Raw genomic sequence first — 23,227 nt, forward strand, 5'->3', positions numbered from 1 at the left:
CGATGGCGGGTGATTCGAGTACAACACCGCTTGTCGAACGTGGGAATAAAGAAGCAAAATATTTTGCTGCAAAAGCATAAGCAAGCTAAGGAGGCTGAGCAAAACCACTACGACACGGCTAGCCGCCATTGTTGTTGACAGACTGACGGTTCGCGCGCAGTCACGTGAGAATTGGCGCATACGTCATCAATCTGCGACAGCGCGTCATCTTGCATATGGTGTCCAGACGGACGCGTACGGGGCGCGTTTTGAAATCTTTCCACTCAGGAGCCCGGTTTCAAAAGTGATCGGTTTTGTGTGGTCGAACGGCCTAAACGGTAAGAAACTGTACATTGAATCTGGCTTTCGTGTCGACGGGGACTTAGTTTGATACCTGTGAGTTTATTCCCAGTTTTGGTTTGTACTTTGTATCTGGTTTTGTACGTTGTTTGCTTTTTGTTTAATTAAACAACCACTTTGTGAGCACACCTGCCTCCTCGCTCTGCCTTCCTGCATTTAGGTCCACTACCACCCGCACACCGCGACAGTGTAGTTGATCTTTGTGTTTAGAGGTGGGGGGGGATTCACCGTAGCAGCCAGTTTGTGGCGTCATGCTTTGTACAGTACATCGCAGGCAAGTGTATTGTTGAGAAAAATGTTTTCCCCTGCGATTGTTTAGGCAGTGGTTATTTTGCCGAAACCGGCAACCCTCCTGTGAGCGTTATTTTGCTGTGAATGTCTCTGATTGGTCAATGATCAGAGGAACAAGAAAATGTCGTGATTGCTTGTAGACATTACTAGCCGGTATGAATAACACAAATGTGCATGTTTATGCAGCTGCGTGACAGCAACGAGCACACCGTCTCGTCGAGAGCATGTTAGCTTAGCGGCCGGTTAACATCACAAACTCACGTCAACTAGATGGCGAGTTACCGGTCATGGTAAAATAAACACTGTTTATCTCGGCCAAATAATACGCGACCGCTTCAGTATTATTCAACCACCACCATCTGCTTTTTTTTTCCCTAAGGAGTGCTTCTAATCAAGAGTGCTCCAGTAATGAACTTTTGTTTACACTAAACAACACGAGCTGTTTCCATGTCCTCCTCGCGTGTCTTTAGCGTGTGCATCCTCTTAACATTAACAGCAACAGTTTTCCTGCACAATTTGTAACCGATTTTGCATGTATGCATTGCTTGTAACGGAACAGCCACCACACGACAAATGTAGCTCACTCCTACTTTGCTGAAGACGCGTGAGAACTGGCTCACACGCTCCAACATTGTTTTTAGCGAACGATTTAGGTATGTCCAAATGTTTTGTAATATTTCCCCAAAAAATTATCTCCCAGAAAAATACACCGGTAATATCGTAGAAGGTATGATATGGAACACCCCTACTTGAAACTTTAACCCTGTCTTGAAACCCCACTTTGAAATTCTGTCCTAGATTTGAAACCAAAATTTATAACCCAATCCCAGCCTTGACACCCAACCCTACTTGAGGCTTGAAACCCCAACCCAAGTTTGAATTCCCGGTCCAGACTTAAAACCCAAATGTGAAGCCCCGATCCTCACTTGAAACCCTAACACCCAGTTCACACTGACTGTGTTACCCATGGTAGAAGATCCATGGTAGAAGTCCCAGAAATAATGTCCAAAAAGCATATCGATGTGAACGACAGACAAGCGTGGCTATTGTTAGAATAGTTAGTAGTGTAGTAGCGCTCTATATACACGGTTGTTATCGCTTGAACTCAACTCTCCAGCATGAACCCCCGTGTTCTTGTGGTCTCGTGGGTGCAGATTTCCGGACACGTACAGCTCACGTAACGCACTCTGTGTGAATTTGCATTCCGCTCCGAGTCCGCACCGCAGTCAGTGTGAACTGGGCGTAACTTACATGGCCTTAACCCAAGTCTGTAATTTTAAACATTAACACAGACTTGAAGCCCTAACCTAGAATTATACCCGACTTAACTCAGACTTAAAACCCTCATTTGAAATCCTCACACTGGCTTGAAACCCCAATTTGAAATCCAAACCCTGAATTGAAACCTTAAATTGAGATCCCAAGCCTTCTTTGAAAGACAAATTTGGGTTTGAAAATTGGAACTTGGCTTGAAACCCTTTAACCCTTACCCAGGTCTGAAACCGTAGTTTGAAACAAGTAACCTTATTTTGAAAACCTTAACCTTGGTTGAAACCCTACCTCATATTCTGCAAAAAGTTCTTCATTTTTAAAATGAATGAAATCAAGGATGCTGAAATATAAATGTGCTACATTAGTTTAGCCGCTTGCTAAAAATGGTTGATTAGAATACCATTATTTTTTGTTCATTTTTTAATTAAATAATTATTATATAGGTTTAATTTTAAGAATAATTAAGAAATAATTCAATAATGTTTTATATATGCACACTTACCTTTTTTTTTTAACCTAATTTTACAAATTACGTGACCCAACGATGTCTTTTAAAATTAAATTTTTGTCAAAACGGGGGGCTTTAGGACCCAGATGCGGGAAGGCAGAGCAAGGAGGCAGAGGTGTAGTCCAAAAAAAAATAAAGGGATTTAATTTCTATTGACAAAGAGGTTTTAATTTCAAATAAAAAAAAAGCTAACTTCAAAGTACAAAACAAATGGAACTAACAAAACCTGAAGCAAAACATGAAAAAACAACTAAGGCGAGACTAACAACATGACATGGATCCGGATAAGGCAAAGAGGTCAGCGTGACGTGGCGAAAGACTTACGAACGTGGCAACAGCAAAAATGAACTGACACAGACAGGGGGGAGACAACCGACTAAATACAACAACACTAATGACATGACAAGACACACCTGGCTGAGGGCACTGATTGGATGACACATGAGGGTGATGGGGACACAGGTGGACACAATCAGGGTAGACACAGACACCACACGAGGAAGGGAAAGTGACCAGAAACGAGAGGAGTCAGACTTTTCACAATAAAACAGGAAATGACAAGACAAGGGGAAAACATGACAGGGAGTAAACAAGACTGAAAGTAAACATGACAATTTTCAAGTTTGCGCACCCTTGATTTTACAACTGTCTACCTTTTTGAGTTCAGTGTTGACATTTTTGCCATTTTCTTCCACATTTTGTTATAAACTTGATCCCTTCGTCCTTGTCTGAGTGTTGTAATCATATTCTCTGCTAAGAAGGCAGGACGGGTCATATTTGACCTCCAGAATGGACACTTTGAAGTCTTTGAAGTTATCACAAAATGCCTTCTGGAGTCAGACCGTTGCAAGTAATTGTTTATATTGCATCGAGGCCGGTCGAATTTATGACACGACAAAAATACAGCCGTCCGACACACTGCATGTCATACAAAAAAGTATTAGCTTAGCATCTTAGCGTTGACTAATGAGCCTCCAGGCGCCCGGCCGTCATCCCACTTTTCTGACTGGCAGACTGAAGACGGAGCTCTTGTTGCTCGTTACTGGCATCGAGGCGAGCACACGCACTGAGGAGGCGGGGAAAAAAAGCAATAAATTTAGATCCTCTCGTTAATTATTACAGAACGCAAACGTCATCAAGTTGTCTGCTGGGTCCATCCTTCTTCTCAAACACTTTCAAGCATAATAACCATTACTTGAGTTATATACAACATTAAATATGATAGATCATAACATTTGTAATTGGTATATTAGAGATACACATTGTGTTAAATACAATGTAAATATTTTAGTACAGTTGCATGAAACATTAAGGCAAATACAGTACATTAGATTTGTATAGCCATTAAATATTATGTAAATATTGAACATTTGAGTTGTCTAGAACATTACATATGTTGAAACTATTAGGGATGCACCAAAATGAAAATGTTTGGCCGAAACCAAAAACCGGAAATGAAAAATGCTTGGCCGGAAATCGAAAGCCCGAAAAAAAATTATGCCAATTTTTACTATCACTGCATTTCTTCTTTTCCTTTTGGCTTTTCCCTTCAAGGGTCGCCACAGCGAATCAGTTGCCTCCATCTAACCCTGTCCTCTGCATCCTCTGCTCTCACACCAACTACCTTCATGTCTTCTTTAACTACATCTATAAACCTCCTCTTTGGTCTTCCTCTTCACCTCCTGCCTGGCATTTGGAAACTCAGCATCCTTCTGCCACTATACTCACTATCTCTCCTCTGGATATGTCCAAACCATCTCAGTCTATCATTGCATTTATTATAATTAATTATTTGTCACCGATTCTGTTCATAACTTTTATGGACAGAATTTCTAGGCGTAGCCGAGGCGTTGAGGGGGTCCGGTTTTGTGGCCTCAGCATTGCATCTCTGCTTTTTGCAGATGATGTGGTGCTGTTGGCTTCTTCAAGCCGTGACCTCCAGCTCTCACTGGAGCGGTTCGCAGCCGAGTGTGAAGCGGTTGGGATGAGGATCAGCACCTCCAAATCCGAGACCATGGTCCTCAGTCGGAAAAGGGTGGAGTGTCCTCTCCGGGTCGGGGAGGAGGTCCTGCCCCAAGTGGAGGAGTTCAAGTATCTTGGGGTCTTGTTCACGAGTGAGGGTAGGTTAGAGCGGGAGATCGACAGGCGGATCGGTGCAGCGTCTGCAGTGATGCGGACGCTGTATCGGTCCATTGTGGTGGAGAAGGAGCTGAGCCGAAAGGCAAAGCTCTCGATTTACCGGTCGATCTACGTTCCTGCCCTCACCTATGGTCACGAGCTGTGGGTTGTGACCGAAAGGGGACTCAGCGTCGAGTCGCTGCTCCTCCACGTTGAGAGGAACCAGTTGAGGTGGCTCGGGCATCTGGTTCGGATGCCTCCTGGACGCCTCCCTGGGGAGGTGTTCCGGGCATGTCCTACCGGCGGGAGGCCCCGGGGACGACCCAGGACACGCTGTAGAGACTATGTCTCTCGGCTGTCCTGGGAACGCCTTGGGGTCCCGTCGGATGAGCTGGCTGAAGTGGCTGGGGAGAGGGAAGTCTGGGCTTTCCTGCTAAAGCTGCTGCCCCCGCGACCCGACCCCGGATAAGCGGAAGAAGACGGACGGACGATAATTAATTAAAACTATAATATTATTATAAAATATTTATTTAGCATTGGCATTTTAACCAAGCACAATTTAAATTGAAATGTGCCCACACTGCAGACATGTTGGCTAATAGTACATTAAACATCAAATAAGGGTTGAGTATTTTCTGGCCGTGCGATTGCACTTCATAGTCAATGTAGTTCGCACAGGCAAGCACGGATGCGTGCGGCGGGACAAGGTGCGGCTCACTTAAAATCCGCACATTCATATATCCACTAACGTTGAAAAATAAATTAAATACATTTGTTCGCACCAGCTAATCGGCTTCGGGAACGGACTGCAAAGTCACACACAGCGTCCTGTACAAGTGTGTAGCCACCCGGAGATAGCGGTAAGTGTTTCCGTGTTTAAAACTGTTGATAAGAATAGTGCTAGCATTAGCTAAAGTTTTTAGCACGGCCACCGGAATGCCGGTGAAAAAGTGGAAGTGTTTGAGGGGCGCTGCAGAGGAAAGAGTGGCTCACCTGTACTGCAGTACACAGCAGGTCTGTCTTTTTTCGACCCGCTTAAATGTTGTACACCAAACGAGTCGACGCCCCTCTCCTCCGGTGTGCGCGATGATCCCTGGAGCTGCTGCGACCGACCGGTACAAACTTGTACGGTGGAAAGCCAGCGAGAAGCGAGGGGACACTCAACACAAGAGCAGCGATTTTTTTTGCTTGCGTCACCACAACATACTATTTCGGCCACATTCTTTCGGCTTTCATTTTATTTTGGCTGAATGCCGAAAATTTCGTCCGAATATTTTCGGTAGCGGAATATTCGGTGCGTCACAAGAAAATATGATAATGTAAAGATCATTTCATATGATGCTAAAATGTACGTTAATAGAATAAAAGTTAAATTGTGTGGTATAGAACAGTGGTTCCCAAAGTCTTCAATGTTCTCGGACCGGCAACCCCGTTTGAGGGTTGTGGGGCGGGGGACGGGGGGAATTGTACCAGCAGCACAATCACCACAAAAAAGGGTAACAACAACGCTTTAATATGGTCACTATGGTAACGCTTCCCATGAAGGCTTGTCATGAATAATGCATGCAACACAAAAACAGTTTTTTTTTTGTAGATATAACAATAAACGCAAAGCCACGTTTTTATCCTTAAACGCGCTAACATGCATGCACCTTTTTTTTCCTTCTTGGTCATAGGCGCTTGTGTTATCTCATCAATGGGCCTTTTCCCCGTTGCAAAGAAACTTTCCACACTACATTTACATAGAGCATTATTTAATTATCAAACGACAGTGTCACATACAGTAGAACATTACATTTGATGCAAACGGTACATTAGACTTGTATAGACATTGTATGGAACATTAGTGAGTTGTATAGAGCATTACAAAGGTTGCGACTATGGTAAGTAGCGTTGTATATGGATCATTACACATGAAATTCTACAATAATAGAGTAAAGTTATTATGTAAATTAATGTGGTATAGAATATTAAATGTGATGTAAATATGGGTACTTTAGATTATTGGTTTGTATTTAGCAGTACAGTATAACATTAAATACGATGCAAAAATGGTACAATAGAATTGTATAGAACATCAAATATGTTGTTAGTAGTGTACAGTATGTTAAAATTAACTGTTGAGTGAAAATGGTACAATATATGCATATCAAGTATAAAATTTGCAGATATTTATTTCCTTAGACCCTAAGTTTGACTGGGCACTTGTAACTGCCGTCTCAAAGGCCCCCGAAATCTGACCAGAGTCCTTCTATTTCATGGCACAACTCGATAAAAGTGAAGGCACACTTTTATTGCGTTGTGCCTGCACTGTGAAGTTCAAGTGCGTGATGCTAAAACAAAACAGCCTTTCCCCACAATTTGCCGAGTGAACTGTACAGCCTCCTTTAAGCTCCCCAACACTACCTCCCCGCCTTGGTGCCGGAGTGAAATATTGATGAAGACAACGGCGAGCTGCGCCAAGGCTTTTGCTGCTTATTAGACGGCCTGCAATCGGCTCACATGCCATTACACCGAATTAATCAGATGGCGAATTAGCCACAATTCGCTTTAATTGGGCCCAAAGAGAACATTAGCTTAGCGGCGGAGGTGATTGGAAAGGTTAAGGATTGCCGAGTGGCACCTTTCACGGAAGTGTTAATTGCATCGGGATGTCAGCATTCATCGCTTTTAGCAAGCAAGGTACATAAACAAGCACACAGCATTGTGCTGCTGCCACATGGCGGAGTCACAGCTTTTTATTTTTTAATCATTTTTAACAGTATTCCTACTCTACCAGAATGCATGTTAAGTGTAATTGCCTGGGGGAGGGGCAGAGCATAGAAAGAACCCTGCAACAGGGACCCAAAGGAGTACAACACAGTTTTATTTCAAATAAAAGATGGCAATCTGGAATAGAGGGTCGATGTCTGGTGGGTCAGCATCTTTTGGAGCGCTAAAATGATCATTTTCCTCAATTTTAGTCAACAGACCAGCCCATAATTTAGAGGGAGCCAGTGCAAACCCTTAATCAATGTGCAATATAGATAGCAAACCAAAGCAATCAACATCAATGGCACAGCTACGTGGTAGCCAGGTGTGGTGAAAAGTTGGGGCGGGCCGGGCCGGGCCAGCAGGCCTAAATCAAAATGACACGGCCAATATTTTTGCGTCACTCCATCCCTGGATTTGGTCTCATTGCCTTCCGTCATGCCAGACAGACTTGATTGATATTGTTAATAAGACTGCTCATGTGCATTCTGGCCTAAAACAAATTTATCATCAGCAAGTGTCATTATTTCAGTAAAAAATAATTACAATTCAAATGAAGCATTTTAATCTAGATTAACTCCGGATTAATCTCAATTTTCCCATCACTAATTGGCACATCTCCCCAGAACATAAACATGGGCACACACAACACTGTGGAATAACCACAGGTCAGAGTTTACACTTTGTTGGATAAACAACGTTATCGTTATGTTATGTTATGCTATTAGTTATGTAAAGTGAAGTTGGTAACCATTGGTAAACATAGGAGCACACAACATTGTGGAGAGAACACATACTGTATGAATAAGTGTAATAAATGAAACACGTGTAAAACTGGCAAAACATAAGATGCATAACTCCATCTACCATAAAGGCACACAACGTTGTGGAGAACAACAGGTGATTACTAACACTTTTGAGGAATATTATTGATGTTTTATTTCAAGCGACAAAAGAAATAATATGTGATGTAGTGCTCCAGAATGTAAACATAGGGAAACACAACACTGCGTAGCGACCAAATGTCAAATAATTTAAGTAAAACTGGAAGACCAATTGCTTCCTGGAATGTAAATGTGGAGGAACACAAAACCATGTCAGAATCACTACTTATTTGAAGTATATTACAATTTAGATCCAATAAAAGTGAATACAAAACGCAGCAAAATAGACACACAACATTGTGCAGCGACCACCTGTCTGAGTGACTTTTTCGGAATAATATGATCACTTTATGTCTAGTTAGACTGGAAATGAAAAGTAGTGTAGCTCCATGGAACATAAGCTTTGACATACAACAGTGTGGGGCGACAAAGTGTGAATCTGATGGAATGCTAATTACTATCTCCAAAATTATGAAAAGTGAAAATGCAATTCATATACAACACACACTTGACTTTATTTGAGAAGCTGTTTATGTGCTGCTGTTTGGGTTAGCGACAAATGGGCTCAGCAGCAGTTAAGATTTTAATAGTCATGCGGAGAAAGTTAAAGGTTGAGGATGAGTGAGGAGCACGTTATAATTGTCATCTGGGATGTCCGCATTCATTTCTTCCACTGGCTGCTTTCTTATCGTCCGTCACAGCCTTGCACAGCAATCAGCAACATTCCGTGCACTTGGCTGCTTTTTAAGCGGAATGTTGGCGCGCCAGCCTCTGCTTTGCGCTACCACTCCAGACGTGCTTTTAAATCCGAGCCAGCGGCGGCCCACTTTCACCTGGCACCGTCGCGTCTCGCTCGGTCCAGGAAATGTAGTTGCAGCTTCCTGGTGCGGCATGAGCTTCCGTCACATCCGAGGCGGAGTTGTTTGACCCTTACTCTTGTTGTTCGTCAGAGCACAGCGTGTTGGAGTGATGCCCCCTTTGTCGAACCCGGAGGAATTATTTGGTCAGGTGTCTGTGCAGCTGTGAAATTGTTTGGCTCAGCGCACTACTGGTGTAGCCCAAACAAGTATAGACACTTTCAATTCACAATGTTGTGTTCATCCATGTTTACAATCCAGGAAACTTTGACAACTTGCAGTTTCCAGTTTTACTTACTATGCTTCTTTTTTTTTTGCTTCTTATCACTGGGAAAGCACCTTCTCTTTCTAAACAATCTTGTTTAAATTTCATGTTGTGCGACCATCATTGGGTTTCCGAGGTTCAACGGCACATCATTTTCTTATCTTCCTCCCTTGCAGCTGACTTTCCTGCCTCCCCCCTGGGGCGAGTGCGAGTCTAAGGCTCTGGAGTCGGGCTTCTTCCAAGTGTACAGCGTGACTGCCTGCCGGATCGACTGTGAGACGCGCTACATTGTGGAGAACTGCAACTGCAGGATGGTGCACATGCCTGGTATAGGACCCCCTCCCAAAACTAAACAAAGCATTACCTGTGACTAGAAGCTTACATAAGTCTGCATCGTGACACAATATGGTCTTCCTGACAGGTGATGCCTCATACTGCACCCCTGAACAGTACAAAGACTGCGCTGAGCCCGCCCTCGGTAAGTCATGTGGTCACACCATGTGGCCATTTTGTGAACTTTTTTTTAATTGTGTGTGTAAATCCGACATTTATCAAAGCACGCTGACTGACTGAAGGGAAAAGATTCTTACATTGACTTCCTTATAGTCAATTCAGTCAAGTCCTTATATTCAAATCCTTCAGTTAAGTCTATCGAGTCAAAACCAAGTCCTTCAGGTGAGGTCAGTCAAAAAGATGCTGATCTTGTTTGTTGCCTTTAATGTGGTTTAAGTGGAAAAAAAAAGAGCTTTGTGTGATCATAGACCGTTATCAATGCTGTGAGTGATGAGACGGATTTATTTTACTCATTCACTCCCAAACATTTTCTCTTCGCTCCCGCCTGTTTTAATGGATTTTGACTGGACTTTGCAAGGCCCACAGAATATTGTGTTCTATTGCTATAAAAACATGGATCCTACCAAAAGAAAGATTAGAGTCTCTCATCAGGAAAATAAAGTATATTTGTATCTGTTTCAGTTTTGCAGTAATTAGCATTAGAATATAGCTAAATTTCATCATTATTCACAAATCTGTTTAAAACAGTGGGGGACAGAGCTTATTGCAACATGGCCCTGGTTGATCTCTTATACTCTGCTGCCACCTGCTGGCCATTTTTTTGTAATAACTACCATTGATTTAAGCGACCTCTTAAGGTTAGAGCAGAGATGGGCATCGAGGGTGCGGAGTCCTGCAGGTTTTGCTGTTGCCCTTCTCCAACACAGCTGATATAAGATCTGCATAAGCCTGATAACGATCCTGTTGATTGGAATCAGCTTGTGTTGGAAGTGAGAAACCTCCAAAACCTGCAGCACTCCAGCCCTCGAAGCTCGAGATTGCCCACCTTCTGGGTTAGAGGCTGCATCAAAGCCTTCTGTATGCTCTAGCATAAAAAATGCATTTAAAAAAACATATAAATACGTTTTTGGCAATATTTAAAATGTTTTTATATATTTTTGGGAGCAAATTAGTTAATCTGCTGGGTTCATCTTGCTTTTGTTGTTTACATCCTGTTCAGAGTAACCAGGTTAAATGCAAGCAATCACAGGCAGCCTGGTGGCGGCGGTTTGCTGCTCTCAGGTGACGCATGGCTAACACGTTAGCAATTGACGTGCAGTTGCCTCAATGACTTCTCAGTGTAAGATTTAAAATGTTGATTGATGGAGTGTTTAAGCTTTTGTTTTGCCTTTTAGTCACGTTTACCGTAATTGAAGCCATTTGTGAATGATTGCTTTTGTGCCTTTTCCCAAACGGATTTTCTTCTACTGTCTGATTGGCTGAAATTACTTTGCTAGGGGTATATAGCTAATGTTTTGCAAAATTGACAATAAATGAATCATCCATCCAGTCGGTCAGTCAGCTGAAGTTCTGTAAATTGATTTATTTGTGAACAGAACGTGTATCATGCATAGCCACTTTATAGTACCACTCACCATTTTAAACAGCTGAGAGAGCAAGAGAAGCTTTTCATTTTAATGCTGACGGCTGTCCTGTATAATTGGCAGCGACAACAATTTTAGCACCGGCCATCCGAGCCGTAACAGAGGCAGGACGCACGCTGGACTCTCACTTTTGTTGCCCTTGTTTAAAGCAATTGTTGACATCCCCTAATTGGGGGATGCCACATCGCTGTGTGAAAGCACACAACAGTAGTAGTAATGATTTGTCTTTGCTGGGTTCTGTGTGAAAGGCCACTTTGACAGGGTCTCTGTGTGTAAAAGTGAAGATTTTTCCAGAGAGCACAAATGCGTTACAAAAAGTGCACGCAGGGTAAGAAATAAAAGACCTCTGTGTTAAATGTTGTAGTCAAACTTTACTTTTCCGCCCACGCTCTGCAGCAACCTCTGGAATGCTGAGAAACGTCCTGGGTAAATAGATTCAGCTACGGCACATGAAGAATGTAACCAAGGGGCATCGAGACTTTTCCCGGGTGCAAACTTTGACGCCACATTAGGTGTCAATAGCGAGCTGGAGGCTCATCTTCACTTGTAATTGGGCCACAGCTCTGATGCCTGGATCGCGACATGCAAATCAGGTCAAGCCAATTTGTCAGAACGTTTCTGACTGCAAACTTTTTTTCCCTCTCTACTTTAAATAATCATTTTCAACACACAAAAAAACCAGCACCTGTCTCCAAGTTGTCAGATGAGATTATAGGTTGCTCGGCTCATCAAGCTTCCCTGCTTTCAACTTGAAAGTTTAAGAGGAAACTTTGATGACTTCCTATGCAGACGAGTTGCGTTATTACTGCCGAGATGATGAGCCAACATGACAAACAGTCTCATTAAATGAGCATTATAAGTTGTATTATTACATGGCTCTCAATGGATTACTTTTGACTGATGCAGTCTATGGGAGTGATAGGTCTACTTTGTGTCTTCACTGCTTCTACCACTAATCATTTGTCTTCGGCATAGACGGAAAGGCTTTTCGAGGTTGGTTGGTTGATTTAAAAAAAATAATAAAAAATGATGTTGGTTGGGCAGACTGAAATTTCACTTGGTTGATAGATGGACAAAAGTTTAGAATTTGTTGATTGGTTGATTAGAACTTGTTTAGCAAGGCACATAGGTTTGTTGGGTAATCAGTTGGTTCATAGGTCGAAAGGTGTGGTTGATTGGTGTTGGAATGTTGGTTGATAAAGAAGGTACGGTAGTTTGTGGTTTGGTTGGTTGTTTAAAAGTTTGTAGGTTATGTCGGTCAAATTTTATAAGGAGGATGGTAGATTTGGTAAGTGACTGGTTGGGTGTTGTTATTCAGAGGTCCAGAAAGTAAAAACAGTTTGGATTTAGCCCCTTGTGCTAGCTAGCGAGCTCCCTAGCTAGCTCTCCTGGTGCTCAGTTACCTGCTAGGAAGCTAGCTAGCGAGCACAAGGGGCTAAATCCAAACTGATTTTACTTGTTGGACCTGGATTTTCCCCCTCTGTTGTTATAATTATTATTTTTTAATAACCAGTCAGTTTATTTGCTTATTGGAAGCTTAATGTACGATTCATGCTTTTCACTGGATGTGAGCAAGCACAGTACAATGTTGTTAAAAGCCTCAAAAACACTCAACAGAGAATATCATATCAATATTATATGACTACATTTACAGTGAGATCACATCCTCTTCTGTGCCCTTCATCGTCACCACTCCATCATCATCATCATCATCATCATGGTCATGGTCATTAGCCAAGCTGTCTGCAGCGGAGAGCAGCAGCTGCATGTGCCGCACTCCGTGCAACGTGACGCGCTACAATAAGGAGCTGTCCATGGTCAAGATACCCAGCAAGACTTCGGCACGCTACCTGCAGAAGAAATTCAACAAGTCTGAGAGATACATCGCGTACGTTCACACTTTCACATCTCACCACATGCTAGCAAGGTGTGGCACGTCACAGGCGCCGTTGGTTTTCTTACCATGTTGTTGTTTTTTACAGAGATAACATTTTGGTGTTGGATGTGTTTTTCGAGGCTCTCAACTACGAGACCATTGAGCAGAAGAAAGCCTACGAGGTGGCGGGCCTGCTGGGTAATAAGAAGAAGAAATGTGGAAGAATGCTATTTGGCATCCACACTAATAAAAAAAATACTCGTGAAAACAAGACTACTAATTCTATCAACTGTAAATATACTTATGGTGCCACATTGCACCCCCTACAGGTGACATCGGCGGCCAGATGGGGCTCTTCATCGGGGCCAGCATCCTCACCATCCTGGAGCTTTTTGACTACGCCTACGAGGTCAGTCGTGCAGTCGACCAGGAACCAGAGCAAGACGCATCAGCCCATCTGGACTCTTGTGTTTTTCAGGTGGTGCGGGACAGACTACTGGAGCTCCTGAGTCGAGAGGATGAGGAGGAGGGTCGCCGAGGGGATGTGGTAACTTGAAATCCTTTTTAAACTTTTGATGGATTTTTAGGGCTGCGAGGTCCCGACTCCCTATTGTATCTCTAGACGTTATTATTCTTTCATCTTTTAATTCTCCAAAATGAATAACATTTTTGGGGATCAAACACGTTCGAAAACTCACCAAACTATCATATATGAGGCTCTATAGCGCCACCTACAGTGGAAAAACAAGAGACAATACCGGCATGCTTGACCAAAGGCTACAAAAATTGGCAGGCACGTGTAGGACCCTGAAACAACAAAAGTCAGTGGGAGCCATACCATAAAATGCACAGGAAGTGAGATATGATTTTTTTGAATGTCCAATTTGGGCCCATTTTTGCACATTTACAGAAGTTATACTTTTGCCCCCGAGATCTCAAGACCTGGGCCAACAACTGGGGAAGAAATAGTGAGTTTTCGAAATTCTATATAACTGGTTGTAGGGCATCAAATTTTGCCTTTCATATTTGCTTCTCCATAAAGTACGAAATGCTTATTAACACCCGTGTACTCTAAAAAGTCCTAAGCTTTCTTCACATGTATCTTAATAGTCACGGCCTGAAGGCATTTATATTACGTATGATGTATTTGGCTATACATATAGCGCCACCTAGTGGTGGCAAGATAATTGTCACTAATAATATAATTATTCGTTTTAACTACTTTATCTGATAAGCCGTGCCTGTTAAAGGGATCCAGTTGAAAAGTTGTCAGAAAAGCCTTAAGATGTTGATCATGCCTCAGACCGAATATTGTGACTTTTCAGCAAAGGGCGTGGCCAATACGGTGCCGCAAAATATGAGGCACTGTGACAATTAAAGCTGTTTTAACTTGAACCATATGATCCTATCTTCTCAAGATTTCACACTTTTGATGAGAGTCCAGGCCTGAAGACATCTACGAACTTACGTTTCATCGTAGTGGTAGCGTCGTCTACTGGCAAAAAGAAATACATGCTTTTATCTTCAACGTTTTTCTCTAAGCGGGTTAACCGGATCTACCTAATATTTGCTTAGAAGAGTGTTTCGGCCTTAATGATGTTACAGCATGTCATGTTTGTGAGTTTTCGCGAAAGGCTGTTGCCGTGGCAATGTACTGTCGACCAATAAAACAATGCTGATTTTGAGGGCCTAAACATGCATGAACACTCATGAAACTTGGCACACTTGACTAGATGAGCAATATTTTATAGTGTATTGTGCGAATTAAAATATAAAATAAAAATACTAATACTAAAATAATAGAAGTTTTTGACGAAGCAACCCCATTTGTACGTTTTTAGCCAGATCTACAAAAATTTGGAGGTATATGAAGGAGCCCAAGACCTACAAAAAAAGTCTCTTGGAGCCATATGGTAAAATAAACGGGAAGTAAGCGATGATTTTTTTGAATGTCCAATTTTTGCACATTTACAGGGTTCATACTTTTGCCCTGTACTGCTAGGTGTTTCATCTGATTGACTTACAACTTAGCATGTGTCATCTCAAGATCTGGAATAACAACATGGGAAAAAATCTTGAGTTTTCAAAATACTATATGACTGGTGTGGGGCATCACATTTTCCGTTTTAAATTTGCTTTGCCACAAAGGAGGAAATGTTTAACTCTTTGACTGCCAAAAACGTTAAATAACGTTTAGTAAAATCCTATGGAGGAGTGCCAAAGACGTTAAAAGACGTTTTTTTCAACACAGAGGTGAAACTAACCATTTTCTATTGTTGATTACTCAAAAACGGAATAAGGTAGAAACAAACTTTTTTTCTGATGAAAGATGACAGTCCAATCTTTCATTTGGTAGTATGTGCGTTTCCATAGTCCAAACACATAATTTTCTGTGGACCTTGAAAGATCAGTCAAAATGCTTAAAATCGGCTGGCACCCACGGCATCCCTTTTCTGAAAACGTCTGGCAGTCAAAGAGTTAATAACTCCCATGTACATACTCCCAAAAATCCCAGACATGTATATTAATAGTAGTGTTGTTCCGATACCGATACTGCATTAAAACAGTGGTATCCGATAGTACTAACAAGTAACATGCCGATACCATTAATTCTGACGCTAATATAGGACTTTGGATGCAGAATCTTGTGTCTTGCTCATGCACGACATTCACTGATGTGTGACATGTTCACTGCATGCCGAGCTAAGATATCCTATCGGCCCTTGAATGCTCTGAACCAATGGCAGGGCAGCTTTTTCATGTTGAGAAAAACAAACAAACTTGGTATCTGTATGGTATCGGCTGGGTATCAGAATCGGTATCGGGGGCCAAAAAACGGTATTGGAACAACACTAATTAATAGTCATGGCCTGAAGACATCTATATGATAATATTCAGTTGTACACATAGTGCCACCAAGTGGTTACAAGAAATTGACAAGAAAATCCGATCCCTTTGCACAGATCCAGTTGAAAATTTGTCAGAATAGCCTTATTATGTTGCTCATGCCTCAGACGACTTTTCGGCAAAGGACGTGTCCATGACAGTACCACAAAGTCTGATGATTCACCCTGACAATAAAAACTGCTGTAACTTTACCCGGATGATCCTGTCTTCTCAGAATTTTACATATTTGTTGAGAGTCCAGGCCTGAAAACATCTAACATATTTTTCATCCTATTGGTAGTGCCACCTAATGGCAAAAGAAAAACATGAATTTTATTTTATTTATTTTTTTACATATTTTTCTTTGCAAGTTAAACAGATCACAATCGTATTTGCTTGTAAGAGTGTTTTGGTCTTTATGATGTTCAAACACGAAAGTCATTTTTTTGTGAAACTCCATTGCCATGGCAATGCATTGTTCTCCAAAAAAGGAGGGAAAAAAACACTGATTTTAAACATCTTAACATGGATGAAAACTCATGCACACACATCAAGCCTGCTGTCAAACTAATCAATATTTTGATATCTTTTTCAAAAATAGCTCAGTAATGCCCCCTACATATTTTCAACAAAACAGCAGCAGTATTACTTTTCACTTAGATCTACAAAAAGTTGGAGGCGTATAAAAAAAAAAGCCAAAGACCTACAAAAAAAGTCTCCTGGAGGCATATGTGAAACCCAACACGAAGTCCGCCATTTTAGACGTACTTTCAAATTTTGCCCAATTTTTGGCCTATCATAGAGGTCACATTTTAAAGAACTCCCACAGAATGACTTGAATCTGTGGGTGTTTCATCTAAAGATGGTGAAAAGTAAAAGGAAAACTTTTTATTTGGTGAATGCTGTTGCTGTGGATGCACACTGTTTGCCAAGAAAAATGATGCCGATTTGGTCGGTCTAAACATGCTTGAAAACTCATGAAATTATGACTACACATCAAACCTTGCAAAAAAACTAAATACAGTAATCCATATGTGAAGGTTTATTGTGCCATTTTCAAAAAATGTAAATGCTATTGTGTCAGTACCCCAATGTGCAGGGTTGGGGAATCCGGGTCCAGAAAGTCAAAATCATGAAACAGTTTGGCTTTAGCCACAGTTGCTTCTACTCAACAGGTGGAGACAAGCTCGTTTACCTGCCAGTTGAATAGAAGCACCTGTGGCTAAAGCCAATCTGTGGCAGGGTTTTGACTTTTTGGACCTGGATTCCCCAACCCTGCCAACATGCAAGTAGCGCAAAGTGGCCCGGGCTGCGAGGGCCCTTTATAGCTGCTCGTAGTTTGAGTTTTTGTTTGTTTTTTGCAAGGCCAAGGCATCAGTGTCTTCATTCATTGCAGTCATGCTGTTCTACGTCAATTACATCAAAACTTTTTTTTTTTTCTCTCAGTTATCCATCCATCCATCTGTTTTCTTAACCACTTAGTTATAAAAAAATATATAAACAGACACTCCCCACCTTACGAACGAGTTACGTTCCGGACGATCGTTCGTAAGGTGAATTTGTTCGTAAGTTGCTTCAGTGCTATATTTTGTATTATAATTTATGTTTAAAGCCTATATAAGTATATTGAAGGTTTATATAAGTATGTTTAAGGCTTGTACAAGTAACCTGCATTGGTTTGTACTGAAAAAAACTTTTAATAAAATGGAAAGAATACGTACAGTACTGTACTGTACTACGTATGTTGGAGAGAGAGAGCGAAAGACACACACACAGTATGTACATGTACGTAATAAGATAAATAAAATGAAGTTTAACTTCCTTTTGGAAGATGTACTCGATGCTTAAGGAGATGATGGAGGAGGAGGAAGAGGAGGATTTTATATCATGAGAGATTCTTCGTCGTCGCTGGAATCGGCTTCAAAAGTTATTTCCTGCTTCATGGGGACCGGCGTTTTCTTCCTCCTCCTCCTCGCCACGTTGCTCAGCCTCCAATGAGCTCTCACAGCGCCAAGCGTCGGTATTAGCGGCGGAAAGAAGCACTACGCGCAATACAAAATCTAACTTACAGCATCTCTTCCCGAACATTTTTCGACATACTGTACGCGCAGAAATGTTCGTATGTACCGTTGTTCGCAACTCGAATGTTCGTAAGTAGGGGAGCGTCTGTATATATAAGAATAATAAAGTTAGAAATTAAAATAATGTATTTTTTAATAGTTTATTTTAGCTGGTAAATGCCTAACTTCAACTATTTTTTAATGAAGTCATTCACAATATGTTTGTTAAAATGAAACTCAATTTTCTTCCAATTCATATTTTGTAATGAGTTGGGGGGTGTTCAAGAAATACAAATTTGAGTATTTTTAATTTTTTTTTATTTTGTGTTTATCAAGTATTACACTGTAGTCAATTATTTTTATTAGAAAATACAATTTGACTATACTGCAAATTTTTGTAATGTATACTTTTTATGAAAGTGTCTTTTTTATTCTTTAATTTTTTTTCGTTAATAAAATTTTGGGGTGGGGGGGGGGAGTTTTTTTTGTGTGTGTTTGCGTTAACTTAAATAACCTTTGGTGTGCTCCTTTTTTAGACTTCCTGTGATCCTGTGGCCAACCACTCAGAGTCGATCAGCCACAGCGTGGCCGTGCCCCTGCAGGCCACCTTGGAGGAGATCGCCTGCTGAGCGCCCGCCTTGCCACGCCCCGCCCCACAACCCGCCCCACAACCCTCCTCCTTTCCGTCCATTGTCAGGACAGCCAATCACGAGGCTCTAAAAACTGTTTTATGCCTCCGGGGTGCCAAATGGGGCGGGTGGGCCGAGGAGGGACACACCTGAGTAGCATCCATTGGTGGCTCTATGGACACCTCAGTGCAAAAAATAAATAAATAAATAAAAAAGACTGAGAGCCACCAAAGCGCATGCATGACTCCTAACGTGCCCACGTTATGAATGTACAGCTTCAAGCCTGGATTCCCCTTACAGCTTTAAATGGGGTGACGAATCACTACTTTTTGTTGGACAGAGGAAAAAGAAAATCGGCCAATCAGACAGTAAATAAAAGATTTTGTTGCACTTTTGTTTTGGATCAGTCTGCTGAAAGTCTCAGGGGCGTGCTCACAGTAGGCCATGCTACACGTACCCAAACGCTGCAACTTTCCTACTTTATGGTTTACTTCCAGGCCTTCTTTTGATTTCTATTGTGCAAGGTGGCGGTTATCAGAAATTCTTGGCGAGAGTAGTCATGGCATGAATCTTATGAAAAGTTATCTTCACTGTGGGTTATTACTTTGATTTCTATTGTGCAAGGTGGTTATTCTCGTTGCTAACTGGTGATAAGAACAATCATGTTAATCATATGACACACACATTGATTGCACACGTGGCTGGCATGCTGTGGATTTTGTGGATTTAGGATTATTTGAAGTCGTTTTCTTGATTTCTATTGTTCACGGTGGCATTTATCCTGAATAACTGGTGAGAGAAGCTATAGCATGAATCACATGATAGGACATTTTTATTGTTGAGTGATCTTTTGTTGACGGGTGGATTAGTTTCAGTCATTCTGATTTCTATTGTGCAAGGTAGCGGTTATGAAGAAAAACTGGCAAGAGGAGCCATTGCATGAATCAAATGAGGGCAATGTGGGAGCTACTAAGAGTTGAGTGGACTTTTTTGGCCAGGGAATTATTTCTAGTTGTTCTGTTGATTTCTATAGTGCGAGTTAGCGGATATGAGTAATAAATATTGAGAGGAGTGATTGCATTAATAAAATGACACATGCACGTGCCCTTGCCTGATGTGCGTACAGTGTAATTTTTTTAGCTTTAGATTATTTCTAGTCACTCTGTTTATTTCTATTGTGCAAGATGGCAGTTGTCATTGATAACTGGTGATTGAAGTAATCGCATTAGAAATGTACATTGTGCGTCCACACTGGACTGAGTGTACCTGAAATGTTTCTTTACTTTCTGGATTATTTGTAGTTCTGCCAAATTCTATTGTGCATAATGGACGAGAAGCCATTGCATTAGACATTTTCATTGCATGTGCTCAGACCAAGCGTGCAGTGAACTTTTTTGACTCTGTATATTATTTGGAGTTGTCGTATTTCATTTCTATTATGCAAGGTGCCAGTTAACCTGAAAAAGAGGAAGCAATCCATTTTGGAAGTCCAAGCGTGCCGGACTTTGGGTGTGGAGTGGGCCCAAGCGTGGTTCCGATGGCCTCGTGTGAGCACGCCCTCAGAGAGGATCTTTGACAGGATGCCACACTCCCACTACTATCCAAAGGACTCAAAGTGGAGTGTGATTTGAAGGCTAGCAGTGTACAAAATGTTGGATGGAGATGAAGTCATTAACCAAAAGATCCCTGACAACTTTTCACCATTTGTCTCTCAAAAAACAAAAAGCTCAGACAGAATGCTTTATTTGTTTTGTTTTTTTGTAAAGATGGTGTAAATATGTGTGTTTCTTGAACTCACATTTGTGTTGGCGACACTTTTGCTTAAGAGGATTTTGCAATGCCAAACAAAATGGAGGATGCAATTGAGCTTTTACTGAGACACGGCCTGCCTTTAGTTACTGTTACCTTGTGGAAACATGTTTGACATTGTTCTGGTTTGTTTTTGTTTTTACATTGAGCAAAGTGTTTCATTTTGTGGCTAAAACAAGGTCACTACGTACCGTAACTTGGAGAAGGAGGATTCAAAGGTCAATGCGGACGGCCACATGCCTTTATCCAAAAGCCTCCATTTCACTGCCGTTAAATTTGAAAACAACAATAGTTTTTTAAATGTAATATGATCAATAAACTGAAATGGGTACTTTTTCCAAGAACAAAATATTTAATGTCATTATTTTTTATGTATTTTGAATAAATTGATAAAGTTCACAATAAGGATTTAAAACGTTTACTCCTTTTTTTTAATGTAATTAAATAATTTCCATCCATCCATCCATTTTCTTTACCGCTTTTCCTCACAAGGGTCGCGGGGGGTGCTGGAGCCTATCCCAGCTGGCTTCGGGCAGTAGGCGGGCTACACCCTGAACTGGTTGCCAGCCAATCGCAATTAAATAATTTAGTTTAAATAAAATTACCTTTTACAGGAATCAATATCTTTGATTTCATTTTACTCACTTAAATTGAATACATTAATTTATAGATACAAATGTAATTAGGTTTTAAAACACAATTTGTAATTAAAAATATAGAATTTAAAAGGAAATACATTTTTAATTTAAATAATAAATATTAAAAAAAATAAAAAAAACAAATCTTCCAATGTAGCATTCATTTGTGCTGGGCTGCTGCTCTTTGCTAAATCAAGATTGGCCAGTCAGCTTTTGGTGGTGTGGCTTAGCAAAAGCTCAATTTTGGGACACTGCAACACTTCATCAGAAATAATTGTGTCATTTTTGTGTTGTTTTTTTTCCCTTTTTATTTTGGTTCAATTTCCACCATCATCCCAGCATGGTGTCTCCTCTGTCTTGCTCGGAATGATTTCATCACTGCACTTTTAATTCTGACTGTTTTTTGTTTTGTTTTTTTCATCCACTGCGCTTGAAAGCCGCCGTTTATGTGTTCCGCCTCGTGTTGATGCGTCGGAGCCACCTGGAACTGCTCGCTGTGCTCGGGTGCCGTTTTTGTGCCACTGCGCCAACATTGTGTGTGTGTGAACATTGTGTGTGTGTGTGTGTGTCTGCGCGTGTGTGTGCGTGTGTTTTCAATGTGAAACCATTAAATGACACTTTTTGCTAGACTTGTGTCTAGTTGTCTTTTGTTAATTTTTATGGTGTGTTTTTGCTTATACAGTGGAATCTTGGCATTCGCAAATAGTAGGGGCACATTGTATAGAATATATATTGTGGTGGTATTTATTTTTATTTTGTCTTCATGAGCATACTCAATATAGGAGTAATCCAAAAGTAATCCAGTACGTTACTTTAATATTTTGGTACTTGGATTACGTTACTAACTACATTTTTTTGCAGGTAACTTGTAACTGTAACGGATTACATTTGAAAAGTAACCCTCCCAACCCTGCTTGTATGTAATGTAATGTATTGTAAATACTAATGTAATGTTTTGATCGTTTGTCGATGTGGTCAATTTCATACGACGTCGTTGCACGCCGCTTCTTCGATGCGTCAAAAATGAACCGTCTGCCTGCATCGCAAACATCATGACACATTTTCATTTGAAGATGAAAAATGATCGCGATGGAATGCACACAGGCTATATTGACTTGTAAATACAAAAGTGTCCCTTGTGTATTACTTGGGGTGGGGTGGTGGGATAAAACAAAACACAAAGGAAAAAAACTTTTCATTTTCTTAGTGTTACAAAAAGCATTTGAGATATAACATCCATGATAAGTTTTCACTAAACTTGTCACAGGCCACTTGAATTGTCAAATCATTTTTTAATTGCCATAAAATTATTAAATCAAATTTCCCACTGTGGTATTATGACCTAATTTAAGCAAAAAAAAATACCACAAGGAGCAACAATAAAATAACCAAACTTTGGCTGTTGCCTCAGAAGATGGATTGTAAGCTGAATGTGATCTTCAAAGTTGAGGCTAATTTCATCTGTTGTAGAGGTCAAACTTTTAAAACTTTTCAAGGGTTCAAATCTCGGACAATGGCCTTACCTACGATTGGAATTGACTTTCCACTGATATTTTAACACTTCCTGAAAATTTCAGGTTCATATCTCTTTCGTAAGGTAGCTTACTGGTTGGTTGCTATGGACGTTGGAAAGATGCAAGTACCAAAACTTTAAACCTGTTTATTTCGAAACTAAGGATTTCTACCTTCCAACATTAAATTAAAACTTTGTCAATTTTTGAGGTATGTCAATGTATTATATATTATTTTAAAGGGAATTAAGTGTAGAATTTTAATATATAAATATCTCAATTTGGATTTTTTTGTCACATGACCCTTTTGCCAGAGCCTGTCACAATTTGTTCCATGAACATGTTGTTAACACAAAACAGCCGCGTCTCAATCGTCCTTCCCTGTTAAAATGAATTGAAATGCCATAATTCTGTTTCAGCTTCCCCCAAAACAACAAAAAGTACATGTTTATCTTTTCATTTGGAAAATAGCACTCTTGTGTATAATATTATACTTTAGAAAAACATACGGTGGTAACAACTGAATGGAATGTAAAATATTACTCGGTATGCATCATCATAGTAATTCATAGCAACTCGGCCCCGGGTGACAGAAT

At 40.8% G+C, this 23,227-nt stretch overlaps 1 protein-coding gene across 2 annotated transcripts in view; it reads left to right on the forward strand.

Annotated features, from left to right (window-relative positions):
- Nucleotides 1–21,747, forward strand: part of asic2 (acid-sensing (proton-gated) ion channel 2) — a 212,067-nt gene extending 190,320 nt beyond the window's left edge. For both annotated transcript variants that reach the window (XM_077558437.1, XM_077558436.1), the window contains 7 exons: nucleotides 9,462–9,612; nucleotides 9,707–9,763; nucleotides 12,957–13,110; nucleotides 13,205–13,296; nucleotides 13,428–13,507; nucleotides 13,577–13,645; nucleotides 18,581–21,747. In XM_077558437.1, the coding sequence (XP_077414563.1) occupies nucleotides 9,462–9,612; nucleotides 9,707–9,763; nucleotides 12,957–13,110; nucleotides 13,205–13,296; nucleotides 13,428–13,507; nucleotides 13,577–13,645; nucleotides 18,581–18,673 (696 nt within the window). In that variant the 3' untranslated portion in view covers nucleotides 18,674–21,747. The remainder of the gene's footprint in view (nucleotides 1–9,461; nucleotides 9,613–9,706; nucleotides 9,764–12,956; nucleotides 13,111–13,204; nucleotides 13,297–13,427; nucleotides 13,508–13,576; nucleotides 13,646–18,580) is intronic.
- The last annotated feature ends 1,480 nt before the right edge of the window (nucleotides 21,748–23,227 follow it).

Source organism: Vanacampus margaritifer, chromosome 2 (genome assembly GCF_051991255.1).
Source record: "Vanacampus margaritifer isolate UIUO_Vmar chromosome 2, RoL_Vmar_1.0, whole genome shotgun sequence".
NCBI classification, from domain to species: domain Eukaryota; kingdom Metazoa; phylum Chordata; class Actinopteri; order Syngnathiformes; family Syngnathidae; genus Vanacampus; species Vanacampus margaritifer.